The sequence below is a fragment of the Antechinus flavipes genome, chromosome 4 (assembly GCF_016432865.1).
Source record: "Antechinus flavipes isolate AdamAnt ecotype Samford, QLD, Australia chromosome 4, AdamAnt_v2, whole genome shotgun sequence".
NCBI lineage: Eukaryota > Metazoa > Chordata > Mammalia > Dasyuromorphia > Dasyuridae > Antechinus > Antechinus flavipes.
The window spans coordinates 415,352,139-415,371,584 of NC_067401.1; the positions used below are offsets into that span (position 1 = coordinate 415,352,139).

Below are 19,446 nucleotides of genomic sequence, written 5' to 3' on the forward strand. Positions count from 1 at the left end.
TTGGGCAAATAACACACAGACACTTGCCTTAGCAAAAAATAATTTATTCTGCAAATCCCCAGCTGAGATAGGCATTTCATAGATTCAGGCTGCTTCCTTCCTTCCTGCCCTCAACCTTCTTTGACCAATAGAGAACCTGATGTCTACAGGGAAAGGAAACTTTGCTGCCCAATCCCAATACCCTCCAGCCAACCAATGCCCTGTGTCACTGTCAGAGGAAAGACAGGAAGATGAATATAGGAGGACATAGCTCAAAATACGAGGTTCTAGCTTAGGAGGAGAAAGAAATGACCAACTGACTCTTTCCCAAGTTTTTTTCCCTTCCTGCGAAGAATTCTTGCCTTTTGTGTAAAGCTTCCCTCTCCTGTGATCACAGCTATATATCCAGCCACCCTATACCAGCCACAAATGAATTCTAGTGCACCCTCCAGCGCCCTTAAGTCCCCACCGTGCCCCCTTGCTACCTAAGTGAATAATTCCACCCACAACCCTTGAGCAACTTTGCCCCCCACCCGACACCCCATCCCCAGAGGAGTAAACACTCGTGAATCCCCAGTGGCACTCAAGTTGATGGCACTGTCTTGGGGAGGACGATGACTTTGGGAAAGTAAGCGAGCAGCAAGTGCAAGCTGCAGGTTTTCACAGGAAATTCCAGCCACCTGGACTAAGATTCTCCTCCATTCTAACCTCCCCCACCATCCCCAACACATACACATACATACATACACACACACACACACACACACACACACACACACACACACCCCTAAGAAAGCTTCATATCCTAGAAACTCCCAGTTCCAATCTCAAACCAGACCACGCAGTAGCTAAGCAAGGCACAAGACCTCTCAATTGGGCCAGAACTTCTGAATTATGGTTATTTTCTTCTTCATTCTTTTATTAATCCAAAAGTGACCTGGATTCCAAGTTTTTGATAGGGTCCTTGGGGCTGAAGAGGAGGGACAAAGGCTTGTAGCAACACTGCGGAGAAACTCTTCATCTTCTAGCACTCTCCTGTCAGTGGAAGGGAAGAAACAAGCCGGCTTCAGTGTTGAGGGTATTAGAATATTAGTGCCTAGGACTTTGGACAGAGAACGGGTGTTTATTGAGGGATGTGCTGATCTCCCCCTAGTTCCAGACCTCAGAGGAATGCTGGGGAGCACTATCATAGAAGCAATGACTCTATTCCCCCACATTCTGAGGAAAGGTGCAGGTAGAGAAGCAGGGGCCACACAGGGAGCCTGGATGAGCCTAAAGACAAATTGGTGGCAGGAACTGATGGGATTCCCTTTAATGCTTCTTCTCTATGACCCCTATCTGGGATAAGGAATGAAAAGAGCTTCCTGCATGAGTGCTCTCCTCCATCTCATTTCCCAACATTGTTGTCAGATTCACATTGACCCAGAATCACCTTAAAGTGACATTTCTTTCTGGCAGGTATCCCTCCCTTTTACACACAGAGGGGCATTGGGGCTATGGCCTTTCTCGCCCTCCCCCCCTTCCCAACCACCTGGAAACTCTTAAACCATGGAAGGAGGCAGCAAAGCCATGTCCCCCAGCCTAGTCCCATTCCCCCCAGGAGACCTTACAGCTCATGCTGAGGAGGCACTGGCTCGGCTCTTTCGAACCTTCATCCTCTCCTGGAAGTAGGTACACATGGTCATGAGACATAGGAAAGACAGGGAGTAGAGCCCAATGCAGAGACCGACATCCAGGTAGGAGAAGCTCCCCCTAAGCCTCCACAGCAACTGGCTGCCCAGCTGGGCCCTAGCCCCCACCTTTCTCTCATGGAAGCTGGCCAGCTGCTTGACTTTGCCTGCGCCTTCCTCCAGCTGCTGAGTCAACGTGTCTCTCTTGGTCAACTTCTGTGCAATCTGTGGCTTGGGAAAGAGCTCAGCGAATCCATGGCCCAGCATCGGGGACTCAGCTCCTCCATACTGGATCAGGGGCTGGGCATCCTCATCCAAGGACTCAGCTCTACTATACTGGATCGGGGGCTGGACTTCAATGCCCAGGAGCAGAGCTCTATCTCTATCGTCCACGACTAGGGGCTGGTCTCCGTCATCTGAGATCAGGGACTTAGCTTTACCATCTAGGGCTTCTCCATTAGGGGCATCTGGATTTTTTACCAATCGCTTCTTCAGGAGTTCTTTGACCATCATCTCCTCCACATTTGGCTTCTGGATACCATAGTATTTTGGCCGCTCTGTGGAGATGACCACTTTCCCCATGTTTGGAACGTCATCCTCCATGAGCCAAGTCAACAAATCCTCCGAAACCTCATTTTCCTCCCCTGCTCTCAAATCTCCTCCCCATTCGTCCGCTGGTTGTTCCCCAGGTGACTGTGTGGGGCGTGGCTGCTCCACGGGAGGCGGGGCAGTAAAATTCTCCAGCTCCTCAGGCAGCCTCCCAGGGCCCGGCAAGGCTTCCACGGATGGGTTCCGGCTGGTGACGACGATGTTTCGGAGAGCAAAGTGGTTCTTGAAAAACTTAAGGATGGCACCTAGGTTCCACACAGGGTCCCCCTGGACTTCATTGTGACACGGATTACATAGCTCCCTTGGGGGCCACTGGATCTTGGGGAACTGAGGGTCCTCACTGGCTGTACCTGGAGAGGGAAGTATACAGGAGGGTGAGTTGCAATCTGCTGATCTACAGGAAGAGGAGACTCGTGAGTTTAAAAACTTGAAAGGGGGTCCTGATTCGGACAGCCTTCGAGGCTCAGAAAACTCAGAAAACTGAAGCTGCTATGTAACTGAAACTCGATCATCATCATGGACCCACTCTTGTTCCAGCTCTTCCTCCTACCAACTGAAGAAGCATGAGACATTCCTATTTGCCCGTCCCTGTCTCCTATGGCATCCAAGCCTTACCATCCTGATCTATTCCAGATCTCCGGCACTATCATCTGACGTCCCCTGATGTGTTCTTACAACTTCTGGAATTTTCTAATAGCTCCACCCCCATCTTTCTTTTACAAGTAATCTCCTCCAATCAGAGTGTAAACACTCTGACAGCAGGGACTGGCTCATTTTTTTCCCACCCCTTAGTGTGGTACTTGCTACATAAATTTCCATCTAAGAATTCATCAGGCCTTTTTGATCATCCATTCATTCTCATGTGTTTTTCTGCTCACCCTTTCCTCTTATTCTTAGGGAAGTTTACTTTAATCTTCTCTATCTCTTTCAACTGTATATGATGTTTTTAAACTAAAGAGATTGTGATGTCCAAGGCAAAACATCAGGTCGTCCAGAAGCCTGAATTCTGGTCTTGCCTTCAGCACTGATTAGCTGACTTTGGCCAAATCATCTTTGTTTCTCTGGCTCCTCGTTTCTTCAACTGTAACACGATGGGACATTAGATGCTATCTTAAGGTTCCTTCCAGGGGTGGGAAAATTAAAAATGTGATTATTCCCCAATCAGCTCATTATTATGATCATTTCATTTAGCAGATACCGAGTTTTATTCTAAAACTGGCAGTAGGAATGGGGAGCTCTTAGAGTGGGTCTCAGCTACTTTCAGGCTGTGTGTGGGGATGGAGGAAGAGTAAATTTTATGGCCAGCAGATAGATCTCTTGCCTGACTCTCCCATCTGTATCTTTTACTTTCTTTGGGAATGTCCCAAAGTAGCTTCAACGATCCAGGATTTGGATTTCAGATCATTTAATATGAATCACAGTGTCTTTTGCTGACTAGATATTTCAAAATATTTGTTGAATATTTGTATTCCTTCTTTCTCATTACAGTGCCGCATAGGCTGGACCAATTCCATCCCTGAAAGCCAGATTGTCCAGTGGTTAGAGCACCAGATTTAGACTCAGGAACATCTCGATTTAAGAATTTTTTGTTTGTTTGTTTGTTTGTTTTGCTGAGACAATTGGGATTAAGTGACTTGCCCAGGGTCACACAGCCAGAAAGTGTTAAGTGTCTGAGGCCAAATTTGAACTCAGGTCCTCCTGATCTCAGGGCTGGTGCTCTATCCACTGCCCTACCTACTTGTCCCAAGACCTCAATTCAAATCCATCCACAGACACTTAATAACTGTGCGATCCTAGGCAAGCCACTTAACCTCTGACTGTTTCAATTTCCTAAACTGTAAAATGGGGATCATAACTTTGCAGGGTTATCATGAGAACTAAATGAGATAATATTTGTAAAGCATTTAATACAATGATTACCACAGAAGGTACATAATAAATGCTTATTCATTTTACTTCATTTCTCTGTTTCCCTGGGAAAAACACAGAATGATAGAATTAGAACTGGAAAGTATCTTAGAGGTTTCTAGTTTCATTCCTTGACAGTTGAGGAAACGGAAGCCCAAAGAAGAAGAGGTTGTGATTTGCCTGGGGTCAGACAGCTAGTAAATGTCTCAGGTTAGATTCACTTTCAGGGCTTCCTGATTCCAAGTCCAGCATTCAAGGCCATTTTCCCATTGTGTAATGCAGGTGCTTTGCTTTGCACCTTGAGTGTGTTTCAGAATGAGATAGAATTGTTCATATTTTTGAAAAGTGTGCCCTACCTTAAAAGCACCAGGGGAAATCACTCTTCAAAAAAATCTTATGAGCCATCTTTTGTGTCTAGTGAAAGGGCATTTGGTAAAGATAATAGATGATCCTCTAGTATTTGATTTACATTTCTGGATTGCTGGATTGTGTTTTTTTCCAAGGGGGCAGAGGAGTAATGAGATGCTATCAGTTTCTCTCCAACATACATACACACAAACATAATAGATCCAAAGAGTGTGCAAACACACACACACACACACACACACACACACACACACACACACACACCAGGTCCAAAGCCAATCTCTCACTGGCCCTCAATTTTTGCATCTTATTAGGAGGCAGGAAACAGAGAGGTCAGGGATTTCCTTCCAAATGCCAAAACTCTATCTTGAAAAAATTAAGTGATCTGTCCTCTCCAAGTATTTAAGTAGAGGCTAGAGGACAACTTGTGAGAAATTCTGGCAAAGAGATTAATATAATGGGTAGGAAGTCATGTGAGATGGCCTCCAAGGCTCCTTCTAACTTTAAGATTCTGTGACTCGTTGTTGAAAATTATACTGATGCACTGAAAGAACTGAAACTAGGAATTCCAATGCTCTCTACACTAAGGTAGGCTGCCATATTTGTTCCCTAAGAATTTCTTAGCTTGCACTGTCATCACTATTGCTCAGATACCACAGCGTGAAATCTCATTGCCCTTTCTGAACCTTTATTCAATTATTGTCCTCCATGGCAATTCTCAGTTCAGTTCTTCCTCTCTACTCAAGAAGATCCAGGTTCAAATCTTACCTCAAGTACTTACTAGCTGTGTGAACCTCTATCAGTCATTTAAACACTCTGATCTTTCAACTTGCTCATCTATAAAATGGGGGCGTGGAGGTTGAGTAGAAAGGTCAGACATGTTAGCCTCTCAGTTTCCTTCCAGTTCTAAAATCTTATAATGAATGATTCTAAATTAACTTCTTATCTTTCTCTTAGCTTTTTGTCTAGACTTTTCCTTTATATAATCTTACATCATAATTTCTTTTTCCCTTTTCATCCTTACATTATAATTATTTCCCTTACATCATAATTATTTGTGATATAGTTTTCCTCCCTGTTAGATTACAAATTTCAATCTAAAAGGATGTTTACTCTTTTTGTATCACCAGCACTTAGCAAAGTGCCTGACACATAATAGTCATTTAATAAATGAATGTGTTGAATGAGCAAAGGAACCAACCAACCAACTGAAAGCTGTGAAAAGAAGGGATGAGAAAGTTCTGAACATATTTCTCTTCTGCCAGTGAGGAGGAGATAGGAGGAAGTGAGGGGAAAAGTATTTGTATATCACATATACAAGCACTATGTTAAGTGCTTCTATAAATATGATCTCATTTTATTCTCGCAACAGTGCTGAGAAACAGGTACTGCTAAGATCTACATTTTGTAGTTGATGAAACTGGAGCAAACTGAGAGAATTGAGGGGATTAGGATGGCAAGTGGTTAATTGTAAAAATTGAGTAAACCACTGACTCCATTTTCGACTCAATTCTGGAGCTGGCTCAGTTCCCTTTCTATTCAATTATGTGTCTAGTCCAATTTCTGTCTTCGTAAAAATTTTATTCAATTGTAGGAATTGGAAGAAACCCTTATTGTATTGTTTGAACCTAGGCCTATAAAGGCCCGGACCGCCTCTCTCTGCTATTTAGAGACCCTTAACCAAGGAACTGAGATTGACGTAAGGATTTTTCTCACAACCGTCCATCTTAAGCAAGCCATATGTCATCTGAAAACTGACCCCATATTGATCAGTTTTTTCTTTCCATGTTCCTTCGACTGTTTACAGATACTTGGGGGATAGTAAGGGAATGGGACATTTCTTTTTCTGAATTCAGGGAATTGCACCTGTTTGATTCTCCTTCCCAACTTGGAAAATCCCTAATCTTTCATCCCATTAGAAATCAGAACCTAATGTTGTACTGCTTCCATTTAATTAATTGGTCTTTTTTGATTAATTATTTTAATGTATAAAAGTCTGTCCCCTTCTATATTCGAGGCTCCAGAACTAAGCTGGCCAGTTCCTCTTTATTAGGCAACTGGTACACACTGTTTAATAAATCGATATGCTTAGAAGTGCAGTTATTTGTTCCTTCATTTTATCTTTCACCCACCACAAAACAGAGGCTGAGTGACTTACGTGTCTAGGGTCTCATAGCTAGTCAGTATCTGAGGCCAGATCTAAACCAATTCTCTCTTCATTCTAGGCCCAGAGTTCTGGAGACAGAATTCATCCCTAGCCCACTGGTCTTTGCTCACTTCCAGAGGTAGACAACTCTCTAGAACCCTAGAGCTAACACCCTCTGGTGGTAGGATCAAGCATTTGGTGCTGAGCCCCTCCATGCAAAGACCCCAGTTCTTTCTGGGGAAGTAGTTATCTCTGGAATTCACAGAGGGTGGAGATGGTTAAATGGAGCATTTGATGACAAGTGGAAGGGGGAGGAGGAAGTTGGAGCCGAGGGAGAAGCCGGGCACGTGTCAGCTTTTCAAGCCCCACCAGATTTAGAAGCTTTGACTCCCACACCACCTGCTGCCCAGTGTTCAGTGCCTCCAACCTCCTGGATTCCTGATCACAAAAGACAATGTCTATATCTTTCCATCCTCACCCCATTCAGGCACAGAGCACTAAGGTTAGCTCTCCATTGCTCATTATTGCCCAAGAAGCAAAGCCAGACCTCCCATCTGTCATGTGGCAGGAGTTCTTAACCCATATGGGTTTATAACTCCACCTTGAATTTTAGGGGGTCTATGAATTTAGTCAGGAAAAAATTATTTTCTCTAATTTAGGAAATTTATTTTCCCTAATCTGTAATTGAAATAATATATTTCCCTAACCTATAATTGAAATAATTTAAACTAAAATTGAAATAATTTATTTTCCCCAATCTGTAATTGATTCACGACATAAAAAAGTGGAAAATCCCTTTGTTATCCAGACCTTAAAGTGCATATACCCCTTGGTATGGAAGAGGTGACAAAAGGCACATAGATGGCAAAGGACTGGCCCAGTGCGGCCCCGCTCTAAAATAAGGCTGCATTCCTTCCTCTAAGCAGAGCACACATTTTCGTGGGACATACGCTGCCAGACACGGTCTCTGTGTTGGTGAATTATGATTAGATGTTTTCCTTTGATACGAGGGATGGTTCTGTTTGTGGGGATGGGGCATACGGGATAGAGGACTTTAATTTATTTGCTTATTTATTTACTTTTGGCGAGGCATTTGGAGTTGAATGACTTGCCCAGGGTCACACAGCTAAAAAGTTTTAAGTGTCTGAGGCCAGATTTAAACACAGGTCCTCTCGTCTCCAGGACCAGAGCTCTAAACACCACACTACTATCTAGCTGCCGCATTTTTAAAATGTATTTTTAAAAGGTATCAAACTGGAAAAAAAAGAAAAGTAAAACTAGAAGCTCTCTAAAGAAGGAGTAGTCGAGAGCCCAGCTTCTGGCCCAGCGCTGGACCGCTGCATCTCTCAACCTCTGCTCAGAAATCTGCTGCTTCTCCCGGTCCTTCCACTTTCCCATTTGGAATCTTACCTGCCAGGCGAGCATTGACTCGGTTGTGACGGTTCCAGAACCAGAGGACGGCATCATCCATACTCTTGACGCGGTACATGGAGGCAGCGGCCATTTGCTCAAAGTGTGTAGCACATTCACGACAGCCGAAGAAGAATTTCACATAACCGCGGATGGCTTGAAGGACTTCCTGGGGATCTTTTGGGAGAAAGGACATGTCCCCACTCAATTGAATGCCCTTCAGTATCTCTGTTATTTCCTCTTCCCACCCCATCCCACAGTTTCCCTTCCTTCTCCAGAATTCCAAACCTGACTCCATTTCCCTCCCTGTTACCCAGAGCCAAAACTCCCTGTAATCCAAACAGGGATTTCCCCTCCGCTCCCTTCCCTCCCTCCCTCACCTCAGTCCCTCCCATACTCCACTACTAAGCTAAGCTAACTACCTCCTGTCGTACTATGGAATTTCCAGCCCTTCAAGTCTTAAAAAGTATGACAGATGCTTTTATTTAGACTTGACCTGCCTAAAAGCTAGGGCCTCCGATCTCTGTGAATCTTTCTCTGTCTGAGGATGTATCCACATCAGAAAGTGGATATTCAGCCAGGCTGTCTATTCCAGATTCCTGCATGGCAAATTCCACCCCTGATATTTAACTCCAGGTAATCACTTTGCTCCCCATCCTCTGTCTGTAACTCTGCTCCCCATCCTCTGTAACTGCTCCCCATCGTCTGTCTGTAGCTGCTCCCCATCTTCTGTCTGAAACTGCTCCCCATCCTCTGTCTGTAACTCTGCTCCCCATCCTCTGTCTGTAGCTGCTCCCCATCTTCTGTCTGTAACAGCGCCCCATCCTCTGTCTATAACTGCTCCCCATCCTCTGTCTGAAACTGCTCCCCATCCTCTGTCTGAAACTGCTCCCCATCCTCTGTCTGTAACTCTGCTCCCCATCCTCTGTCTGTAACTGCTCCCCATCCTCTGTCTGTAACTCTGCTCCCCATCCTCTGTCTGTAACTGCTCCCCATCCTCTGTCTGTAACTCTGCTCCCCATCCTCTGTCTGAAACTGCTCCCCATCCTCTGTCTGTAACTGCTCCCTATCCTCTGTCTGAAACTGCTCCCCATCCTCTGTCTGTAACTGCTCCCTATCCTCTGTCTGAAACTGCTCCCCATCCTCTGTCTGAAACTGCTCCCCATCCTCTGTCTGTAACTCTGCTCCCCATCCTCTGTCTGTAACTGCTCCCCATCCTCTGTCTGTAACTCTGCTCCCCATCCTCTGTCTGTAACTGCTCCCCATCCTCTGTCTGTAACTCTGCTCCCCATCCTCTGTCTGTAACTGCTCCCCATCCTCTGTCTGTAACTCTGCTCCCCATCCTCTGTCTGTAACTCTGCTCCCCATCCTCTGTCTGTAGCTGCTCCCCATCCTCTGTCTGTAACTCTGCTCCCCATCCTCTGTCTGTAACTGCTCCCCATCCTCTGTCTGTAACTCTGCTCCCCATCCTCTGTCTGTAACTGCTCCCCATCCTCTGTCTGTAACTCTGCTCCCCATCCTCTGTCTGTAACTCTGCTCCCCATCCTCTGTCTGAAACTGCTCCCCATCCTCTGTCTGTAACTCTGCTCCCCATCCTCTGTCTGTAACTGCTCCCCATCCTCTGTCTGTAACTCTGCTCCCTTCATCCTCTTCCTTCCATGTTAGGGAGAGAGTCAGAATAGAAGGAGGTGACCCAGCTAAGCCTTTACCTGCTTTCTGCTGAAGGTATTCGTTGCGCTGAGCTGCCTGTACGGTCAGTGAATGGAAAAGGATCCAGAGACCACAAGGAAATCCACGAAAGTGAGCTTCGCTTCCCTGGCAGCCCACCCAGACTGATTTCTTGGGCAAAAGAACACCCTGCGGCAAGAGAGTGTGGAAGCAATCGGTCAAGAAAAAGGAGCCATGCTAGGGTCAGCAAAGGCAAGTCTGAACACAAGCAGAGGGAGAAGCTTCCCTTCCCTCCTGGACCCCAGAAACAGGGCATTTCCTCTCCCACCCCAGCATCTGAGCCGCCAAGTGGAATTCCTGATCCTGGATTGAATATCCAAAAAGATCCTTTAATTCCTTTCCCCCATCCGGACCCCAGCAGATTTAGCCCCAGACATAGGAGTGCCTAAAAATGTGCCATTGAAGAGGGAAGAGGAAATTCAGGTGAGATTTCAAGGCACATGATGATGGGGGGAAGGGAAACACACTTCCAAGCTCTCCTTGTCTCACTTGGATTCACACGGTAGGCCAAGGAAGGGCCTAATAAATCATTTCCATTCCCATCAAAAAAGAGAACACAGACAAAAAAGAGGGAAACCCAATAGCCATGGAGATTTAGTCACCTCTTTCCAGCTGTTCAAGGCCACTTCTAAGGAGCTGTAGGGCACACTCTTCCGCTGCTGCCAGTGTAACCACACGTCTATGGTGTGAAGGAAATTCCGGACCATGGGCTGACCAGGGTAGTACTGCAACAAGTAAGTTGGGGGAGAGGGGAGGGAAGAAGAGGAAGGGAAGGTGAGAAACAGCCTTATGTTCCCTAAGACCCAAGAAAGAGGCAGAGAAGTTCTAATGATCTCATGATGGAGGGAGCCATCTGCACCCAGAGAGAGAACTGTGGGGACTGAGTATGATCACAACATAATATTTTCACTCTTTTTGTTGTTGTTTGCTTGCATTCTATTTTCTTTCTCATTTTTTCCTGTTTGATTTGATTTTTTTGTGTGCAGCATGATAACTGTGGAAGTATGTATGCATATATTAGATTTAACATATATTGAATTATTTGCTATCTAGGGGAGGTGTGAGGGGAAGGGAGGGAAAAATTTAGAACATAAGGTTTTGCAAGGGTTAATGTTGAAAATTATCTATGTATATATTTTGAAAATAAAAAGCTTTAATAAAAAAAGAAAGAAAAGAGATTGGGGTGGGGGCAGGGCCAAGCAGGATCAAGAAAGGATATGTCCCCTCCAAAGCTGCAGTGATTCAAAATCCTAAGTATTATGCATGGAGGAACAAAGCTCCTTTCCTAGGATGACTATATTGAGAAAAGCTGTTTTATGTTAGGAGACTGATGGGGAACAAGAGAAGGACAAGGATGAAACTAAGCAGGGAGGAACTCTCCAAGCTGGATGCTCGGACCTCACCTCTAGTGGATCAGTAAGGTACCTCTTGGCTGGGGTAGAACTGTCTGTTCTCCTTCCCACCCCCAAGGCTTGCTCCGAGGAACATGAAAAGCTACTATGACAATAAGTCAACTCAAATCTGATTAGTATCAGCACTCTGAAACCACAAGCAGTCGGGGGAGAGGGAAAGAGTGTGTGTGTGTGTGTGTGTGTGTGTGTGTGTGTGCAAATGCACTACAAACTCAGTCACAAGAAGAAAGAATGCAGTAAAGATTGAAGCACAGAAACCGAGGACAGAAAATCAGACAGGAAGATGGAATTAAAGTATTTAAGTGACACAGAAGAAGCTGAGGAAAGAAAACAAGAGAGAGAAAGTTATGAAGAACGTGGGAGCTATAGATGGGAATGAAACAAACAGGGATAGCTGTTAAATAAATCTAATCCCTCAAGGAGATCCAACGTATAGTATAGTAGTATAGTCTTTCACTCTCTGAGAGTCTGGCAAACCGGAATTCAAATCCTGCCTCTGAAAAAAACTTGGTTGTCTGTAAGGTATTTTCCTTCACTGCGATCCAGGGAATTCTTTAAATCTCAAAGTTGCCGAGTATGGGTAAAGGTGGAGTACCTACACTAGGAGCTCCCTACACTGTGGAAATCAAAGATACAGTAAAAAAAAATCCTTCAAGACAGATCCAGTAAATACCTTCAACAAATCTTAGATGGGAGAGCAACTCCAGGGGTCAGAGACTGCTAGAAATGATTTTCCTTTGATACATCTTCCCTGTTAACCAACGTTGGGGTTCTCATGGGGCTCACAAATCTTAAATTAATGGCTAGACCATTGCTTAGAAGTCAACAATCCTTTCCGACCTTCCCGGCCTTCTTAACATTGACTTGGAACTTTACCCCTTTCTCCAGGAGCAGATCTCATGGAGGGAAAAACATCAGTGAAATCCTGGTGAGAGCATGCAACCTAGTGGCCAGAACTGGAATGACATCTTGTCAGGAACCTAAAAGTACCTTAAGGGAGTCATTTAGATAGAGTTGGATTAGGAAGATACATGGAGCTCCCGAAACCAAGCAGAATGGAAAACCAGCTTCTCTGGGAGCTTGGGGCTGCCACTCAGAGCCTGAGGGGGGAGGAAGTACACTCAGAGCCTGAGGGGGAAGGAAGTACACTCAGAGCCTGAGGGGGAAGGAAGTACACTCAGAGCCTGAGGGGGAAGGAAGTACACTCAGAGCCTGAGGGGGAAGGAAGTACACTCAGAGCCTGAGGGGGAAGGAAGTACACTCAGAGCCTGAGGGGGAAGGAAGTACACTCAGAGCCTGAGGGGGAAGGAAGTACACTCAGAGCCTGAGGGGGAAGGAAATACAATCAGAGCCTGAGGGGGAAGGAAGTACACTCGGAGCCTGAGGGGGAAGGATGTACACCCAGAGCCTGAGGGAAGGAAGTACAATCAGAGCCTGAGGGGGAAGGAAGTACACTCGGAGCCTGAGGGGGAAGGAAATACACTCAGAACCTGAGGGGGAAGGAAGTACACTCAGAGCCTGAGGGGGAAGGAAGTACACTCAGAGCCTGAGGGGGAAGGAAGTACACTCAGAGCCTGAGGGGGAAGGAAGTACACTCAGAGCCTGAGGGGGAAGGAAGTACACTCAGAGCCTGAGGGGGAAGGAAGTACACTCAGAGCCTGAGGGGGAAGGAAATACAATCAGAGCCTGAGGGGGAAGGAAGTACACTCAGAGCCTGAGGGGGAAGGAAGTACAATCAGAGCCTGAGGGGGAAGGAAATACACTCAGAGCCTGAGGGGGAAGGAAGTACACTCAGAACCTGAGGGGTAAGGGAGTACACTCAGAGCCTGAGGGGGAAGGAAGTACACTCAGAGCCTGAGGGGGAAGGAAATACAATCAGAGCCTGAGGGGGAAAGAAGTACACTCAGAGCCTGAGGGGGAAGGAAGTACACTCAGAGCCTGAGGGGGAAGGAAGTACTCTCGGAGCCTGAGGGGTAAGGGAGTACTCTTGGAGCCTGAGGGATAAGGGAGTACACTCAGAGCCTGAGGGGGAAGGAAGTATACTCGGAGCCTGAGGGGGAAGGAAGTACACTCAGAGCCTGAGGGGGAAGGAAGTATACTCAGAGCCTGAGGGGGAAGGAAGTACTCTCGGAGCCTGAGGGGGAAGGAAGTACTCTCGGAGCCTGAGGGGTAAGGGAGTACACTCAGAGCCTGAGGGGGAAGGAAGTACTCTCGGAGCCTGAGGGGTAAGGGAGTACACTCAGAGCCTGAGGGGGAAGGAAGTACACTCAGAGGCTGAGGGGGAAGGAAGTATACTCGGAGCCTGAGGGGTAAGGGAGTACACTCAGAGCCTGAGGGGGAAGGAAGTACACTCGGAGCCTGAGGGGTAAGGGAGTACACTCAGAGCCTGAGGGGTAAGGGAGTACACTCAGAGGCTGAGGGGGAAGGAAGTACACTCAGAGCCTGAGGGGGAAGGAAGTATACTCGGAGCCTGAGGGGTAAGGGAGTACACTCAGAGGCTGAGGGGGAAGGAAGTACACTCAGAGCCTGAGGGGGAAGGAAGTACACTCAGAGCCTGAGGGGGAAGGAAGTATACTCGGAGCCTGAGGGGTAAGGGAGTACACTCAGAGCCTGAGGGGTAAGGGAGTACACTCAGAGGCTGAGGGGGAAGGAAGTACACTCAGAGCCTGAGGGGGAAGGAAGTATACTCGGAGCCTGAGGGGGAAGGAAGTACACTCAGAGCCTGAGGGGGAAGGAAGTACAATCAGAGCCCGAGGGGGTAAGGGAGTACACTCAGAACCTGAGGGGGGAGGAAGTACACTCAGAGCCTGAGGGGGAAGGAAGTACACTCAGAACCTGAGGGGGAAGGAAGTACTCTCGGAGCCTGAGGGGTAAGGGAGTACACTCAGAGCCTGAGGGGGGAGGAAGTACAATCAGAGCCTGAGGGGGGAGGAAGTACAATCAGAGTCTGAGGGGGAAGGAAGTACAATCAGAGCCTGAGGGGGGAGGAAGTACACTCGGAGCCTGAGGGGTAAGGGAGTACACTCAGAGCCTGAGGGGGAAGGAAGTATACTCGGAGCCTGAGGGGGAAGGAAGTACACTCAGAGCCTGAGGGGGAAGGAAGTACAATCAGAGCCCGAGGGGGTAAGGGAGTACACTCAGAACCTGAGGGGGGAGGAAGTACTCTCAGAGCCTGAGGGGTAAGGGAGTACACTCAGAGCCTGAGGGGGAAGGAAGTACTCTCGGAGCCTGAGGGGGAAGGAAGTACACTCAGAACCTGAGGGGGAAGGAAGTACTCTCAGAGCCTGAGGGGTAAGGGAGTACACTCAGAGCCTGAGGGGGAAGGAAGTACTCTCAGAGCCTGAGGGGTAAGGGAGTACACTCAGAGCCTGAGGGGGAAGGAAGTACAATCAGAGCCCGAGGGGGTAAGGAGTACACTCAGAACCTGAGGGGGGAGGAAGTACTCTCAGAGCCTGAGGGGTAAGGGAGTACACTCAGAGCCTGAGGGGGAAGGAAGTACACTCAGAGCCTGAGGGGGAAGGAAGTACACTCAGAGCCTGAGGGGGAAGGAAGTATACTCGGAGCCTGAGGGGGAAGGAAGTACAATCAGAGCCTGAGGGGGGAGGAAGTACAATCAGAGTCTGAGGGGGAAGGAAGTACAATCAGAGCCTGAGGGGGAAGGAAGTACACTCAGAACCTGAGGGGGAAGGAAGTACACTCAGAGCCTGAGGGGGAAGGAAGTACTCTCGGAGCCTGAGGGGGAAGGAAGTACACTCAGAACCTGAGGGGGAAGGAAGTACACTCAGAACCTGAGGGGGAAGGAAGTACATCAGAGCCTGAGGGGGAAGGAAGTACACTCAGAACCTGAGGGGGAAGGAAGTACAATCAGAGCCCGAGGGGGTAAGGGAGTACACTCAGAACCTGAGGGGGGAGGAAGTACACTCAGAGCCTGAGGGGGAAGGAAGTACAATCAGAGCCTGAGGGGGGAGGAAGTACACTCAGAGGCTGAGGGGGAAGGAGTACACTCAGAGTCTGAGGGGGAAGGAAGTATACTCGGAGCCTGAGGGGGAAGGAAGTACAATCAGAGCCTGAGGGGGAAGGAAGTACACTCAGAGCCTGAGGGGGAAGGAAGTACAATCAGAGCCTGAGGGGGAAGGAAGTACACTCAGAACCTGAGGGGGAAGGAAGTACACTCAGAGCCTGAGGGGGAAGGAAGTACACTCAGAGCCTGAGGGGGAAGGAAGTACTCTCGGAGCCTGAGGGGGAAGGAAGTACAATCAGAGCCTGAGGGGGGAGGAAGTACAATCAGAGTCTGAGGGGGAAGGAAGTACACTCAGAGCCTGAGGGGGAAGGAAGTACAATCAGAGCCTGAGGGGGGAGGAAGTACAATCAGAGTCTGAGGGGGAAGGAAGTACAATCAGAGCCTGAGGGGGAAGGAAGTACACTCAGAACCTGAGGGGGAAGGAAGTACACTCAGAACCTGAGGGGGAAGGAAGTACACTCAGAGCCTGAGGGGGAAGGAAGTACACTCAGAGCCTGAGGGGGAAGGAAGTACACTCAGAGCCTGAGGGGGAAGGAAGTACACTCAGAGCCTGAGGGGGAAGGAAGTACTCTCGGAGCCTGAGGGGGAAGGAAGTACAATCAGAGCCTGAGGGGGGAGGAAGTACAATCAGAGTCTGAGGGGGAAGGAAGTACAATCAGAGCCTGAGGGGGAAGGAAGTACACTCAGAACCTGAGGGGGAAGGAAGTACACTCAGAGCCTGAGGGGGAAGGAAGTACACTCAGAACCTGAGGGGGAAGGAAGTACAATCAGAGCCCGAGGGGGAAGGAAGTACACTCAGAGCCTGAGGGGGAAGGAAGTACACTCAGAACCTGAGGGGGAAGGAAGTACAATCAGAGCCTGAGGGGGAAGGAAGTACAATCAGAGCCTGAGGGGGGAGGAAGTACAATCAGAGTCTGAGGGGGAAGGAAGTACAATCAGAGCCCGAGGGGGTAAGGGAGTACACTCAGAACCTGAGGGGGGAGGAAGTACACTCAGAGCCTGAGGGGAAGGAAGTACAATCAGAGCCTGAGGGGGGAGGAAGTACAATCAGAGTCTGAGGGGGAAGGAAGTACAATCAGAGCCTGAGGGGGAAGGAAGTACAATCAGAGCCTGAGGGGGGAGGAAGTACAATCAGAGCCTGAGGGGGAAGGAAGTACACTCAGAGTCTGAGGGGGAAGGAAGTACAATCAGAGCCTGAGGGGGAAGGAAGTACACTCAGAACCTGAGGGGGAAGGAAGTACACTCAGAGCCTGAGGGGGAAGGAAGTACACTCGGAGCCTGAGGGGGAAGGAAGTACAATCAGACCCCGAGGGGGTAAGGGAGTACACTCAGAGCCTGAGGGGGAAGGAAGTACACTCAGAGCCCAAGAAAGGGAGTATATTTTGCTAGAAAACTGAATGAACCGACTACTTCATCCTTGAGCTCCCAGTCAGAGAGAAGGATTGGAGCCTCATAGCATCTCCAGTGGAGACTGTTAAGAATCCTATTGCGTTCCTATTGCCAATGAACCGGTACAATCCTACCTTCTCTCCACGATTGACCAATCACTCCCTCCCTGCCCACTGCCACTTTTTAAAAAGAATTTTAAATTATTTAAAGAATTTTCTCCCGCTGCCACTACAATCAGTCACCAATGGGCATCTTCTCAGGGACAGTTATGTGTCAGACACCGTGCTAAGTGCCAGTCCATCTTGCCAAGGCTGCCCTTCTGTCTGGAATGTTCTCCTTCCTAACCTCTGACTCTTTTTCAAATCTCCGGCTTCCTCCAAGGCTGGGTCCGAATGACACACACCTTGGGCAGGAGGCAGGCTTAGCTCTGCTGCACTCACAGCACAGAAATCTATTCTCCACCTGTGTTACAGGTATACACAAAGCTCAACCTGCCTCCTGCCCAAGGTGTGGGTTATTTGAGCATCAGACCACATGCATTCAAACAGCTCCATCACACACGTACATAAATGCACATGTGAATATATACACATCTGTGTAAGCTCTTATATTCATGTGCATATGTATTATGACCATATACATACATACGTGTGTGTGTTGGAGTAACTGATGTCTCCCTAGGAGGGTAAGTAAGTGTCTCGAAAATAAGAACTGCTTTTTTAAAATTTGTATCCCCAGGGATGAACAAATGCTTGGAGCAAAGGAAGTGCTTGAGACGTACTGACCCAGAGCCTCTGTCCACCTTATTCATATGACTTGGGCAGCAGCAAGCAAGCCTGGACCACAACAGAACGGATTTAGGCTTTGAAAGGGACTCATCGGCAGGGTTTGAAAACCCGCTGCCTCTTCTCTTCTCTGCGGAAGGCAGGAGAACACTCAGAGGATCTCTCCAGCGCTGACCCAGCAGCCTCTGGGGCTGCCAGCTCCCCCGTTCATTTTCAGAGGGGTTGAGAAGCTGGCCACAACCAGCAGTCAGTTTACCCCAAGTCACAGGACTCGGCGCCCTCCAGGACTCTCCAGGGCCATCCTGGGGCGAGGTCCTGGGACTCTAGAAGAAGCGTGTGTAGCTGGTGATCGCACAGGGGCCGATCCCCAGCTGGGATGAAAGCTGAAGAGTGAGTAAGCCTGAGGGAGCTGGGGGCCTGGGAGGAAGCAAGCACTTTATCTTTTTTTGGGGGGGGGTCGGGAGGAGTGTCCCTTCGGAACTAGAGCAAAGAGCCCGCCTGGCAGAATAAGGCTCAGGGAGGCCGGCAGCTATGACTGGACGGTGGGGTGGTTCAGAGAACTGGATTAGGCTCCATCGCTTGGCACGTTGGAATGCCCAGAGCAGCTGATTCAGCATTCAGCCATCCCTTTTAGCCAAAGCCCATGTCTGACTCAGCAGCACTTAGTGGCAGGTGCTTTGGGTTTTAAGTAGTGGGGTTTTGGCTGCTCTTCTTGAGACAGGGAGAAGGCGGGGGAGGAATGGCCGAGGGTGGGAGAAGCAGAGTCAGCACTCAGCCTTTGGAGCCAGGAAAGGACGCTACCAGTATTCTGGGGTTATACTCTTGCCTAGAAATTCCAAGGAGACCAAACTATATTGATTTTTAAAAAAGGAATATTGAAAGGAAACATGATGCAGTAGAAAGAGCATGATCAGTCAGAGGAGCTAAGTCTGAAGTCTATGGCCAAGTCACTTTGACTGCCAATTCTATTGCCAAGTCACAGTTTTCTAATCTGTAAAATGGGAATAAAAGAACTGAACTCTTTACTTCCCAAAGCTGTGGTAAAGAAAATGCTTTGCAAGTCTTAAAACATTACATAATGCAGATGGTTTTAATTGGGCCACAGGACTCTGAACTTCCCCACTTCTATGTGAAGGAAATAATGGAGTATAAACTCTAGATCAGCTATAGATCTCTATAGAGAGAAACACAGAGAGAGAGGGAGAGACACAAAGAGGGAGGGAGAGTAGAGAGAAATAGTGACAAAGACCGAAAGGCAGAGAGAGACAGAGAGGGAGACAGACACAGACATAGAAAGAGACAGAAAAAGACAGAGAGAGAGAGGGACACAGAGGAAAAGACAAAGACAGAAACACAGAGAGAGGAAAGGAGGGAGGAAGAGATAGAGACAGAGAAAGAACAGATAGAAAGACTGAAACAGACAGACAGAGGGACAGAAAGAGATAGAAACAGAAAGAAACAGAGAGATAAAGAGAGACATACAGAGAGAAAGACAGAGAGACAGAAACAGAGGTATGGATCTTGCAAATGGGGCCAAGGGAAGAACTGAGTGGTTCACACAGAAGAGGTTTGCAGAGGTTTGGTTTAAGGGGGAAATAGAGGCTTTTGAATGAGAGTCTAAGGCTTTAAATTCTAGTAGGAGAAACTGAACCCTTTCTGAGAGTCAGATTTGCCACCTATAATATTGCCCGAACTTCTCCTCCGACTTTCAAATTTTCGATTCTATTCTGGCCAGGATCTGGGAGGAAAGAAGGGCTCGCCGACAAGGCCCTCTGTCACTCATATGCCCCAGTCTGAGAGCAGACAGTGCCCCGGGGCTGGGTAGCCTGGTAGCTTTCAGGTTGAGGCTCTAAGGTAAATGGCTGGACAGCTGGACACACACCATGTCCAAGTTCACAGGACACCAGTTTCCTAAATACAATTTCTAGGCACTGCAGGTCACCAGGAAAATGTCTCGCTCCCTCTACCCTTTAGGGCGGGGTCCTTGGAGCCACCTGAGCAAACTTCAAGATGAACTGATAGT

At 47.9% G+C, this 19,446-nt stretch overlaps 1 protein-coding gene across 1 annotated transcript in view; it reads right to left on the bottom strand.

Annotated features, from left to right (window-relative positions):
* Positions 1–871: 871 nt before the first annotated feature.
* Positions 872–19,446, bottom strand: part of QSOX1 (quiescin sulfhydryl oxidase 1) — a 60,475-nt gene continuing 41,900 nt past the window's right edge. Inside the window, exons 9-13 of the mRNA XM_051998843.1 lie at positions 10,419–10,541; positions 9,798–9,945; positions 8,089–8,265; positions 1,779–2,608; positions 872–1,014 (exon numbers count right to left, since the gene is read on the bottom strand). Coding sequence (XP_051854803.1) covers positions 997–1,014; positions 1,779–2,608; positions 8,089–8,265; positions 9,798–9,945; positions 10,419–10,541 — 1,296 coding nt within the window. The 3' untranslated portion in view covers positions 872–996. The remainder of the gene's footprint in view (positions 1,015–1,778; positions 2,609–8,088; positions 8,266–9,797; positions 9,946–10,418; positions 10,542–19,446) is intronic.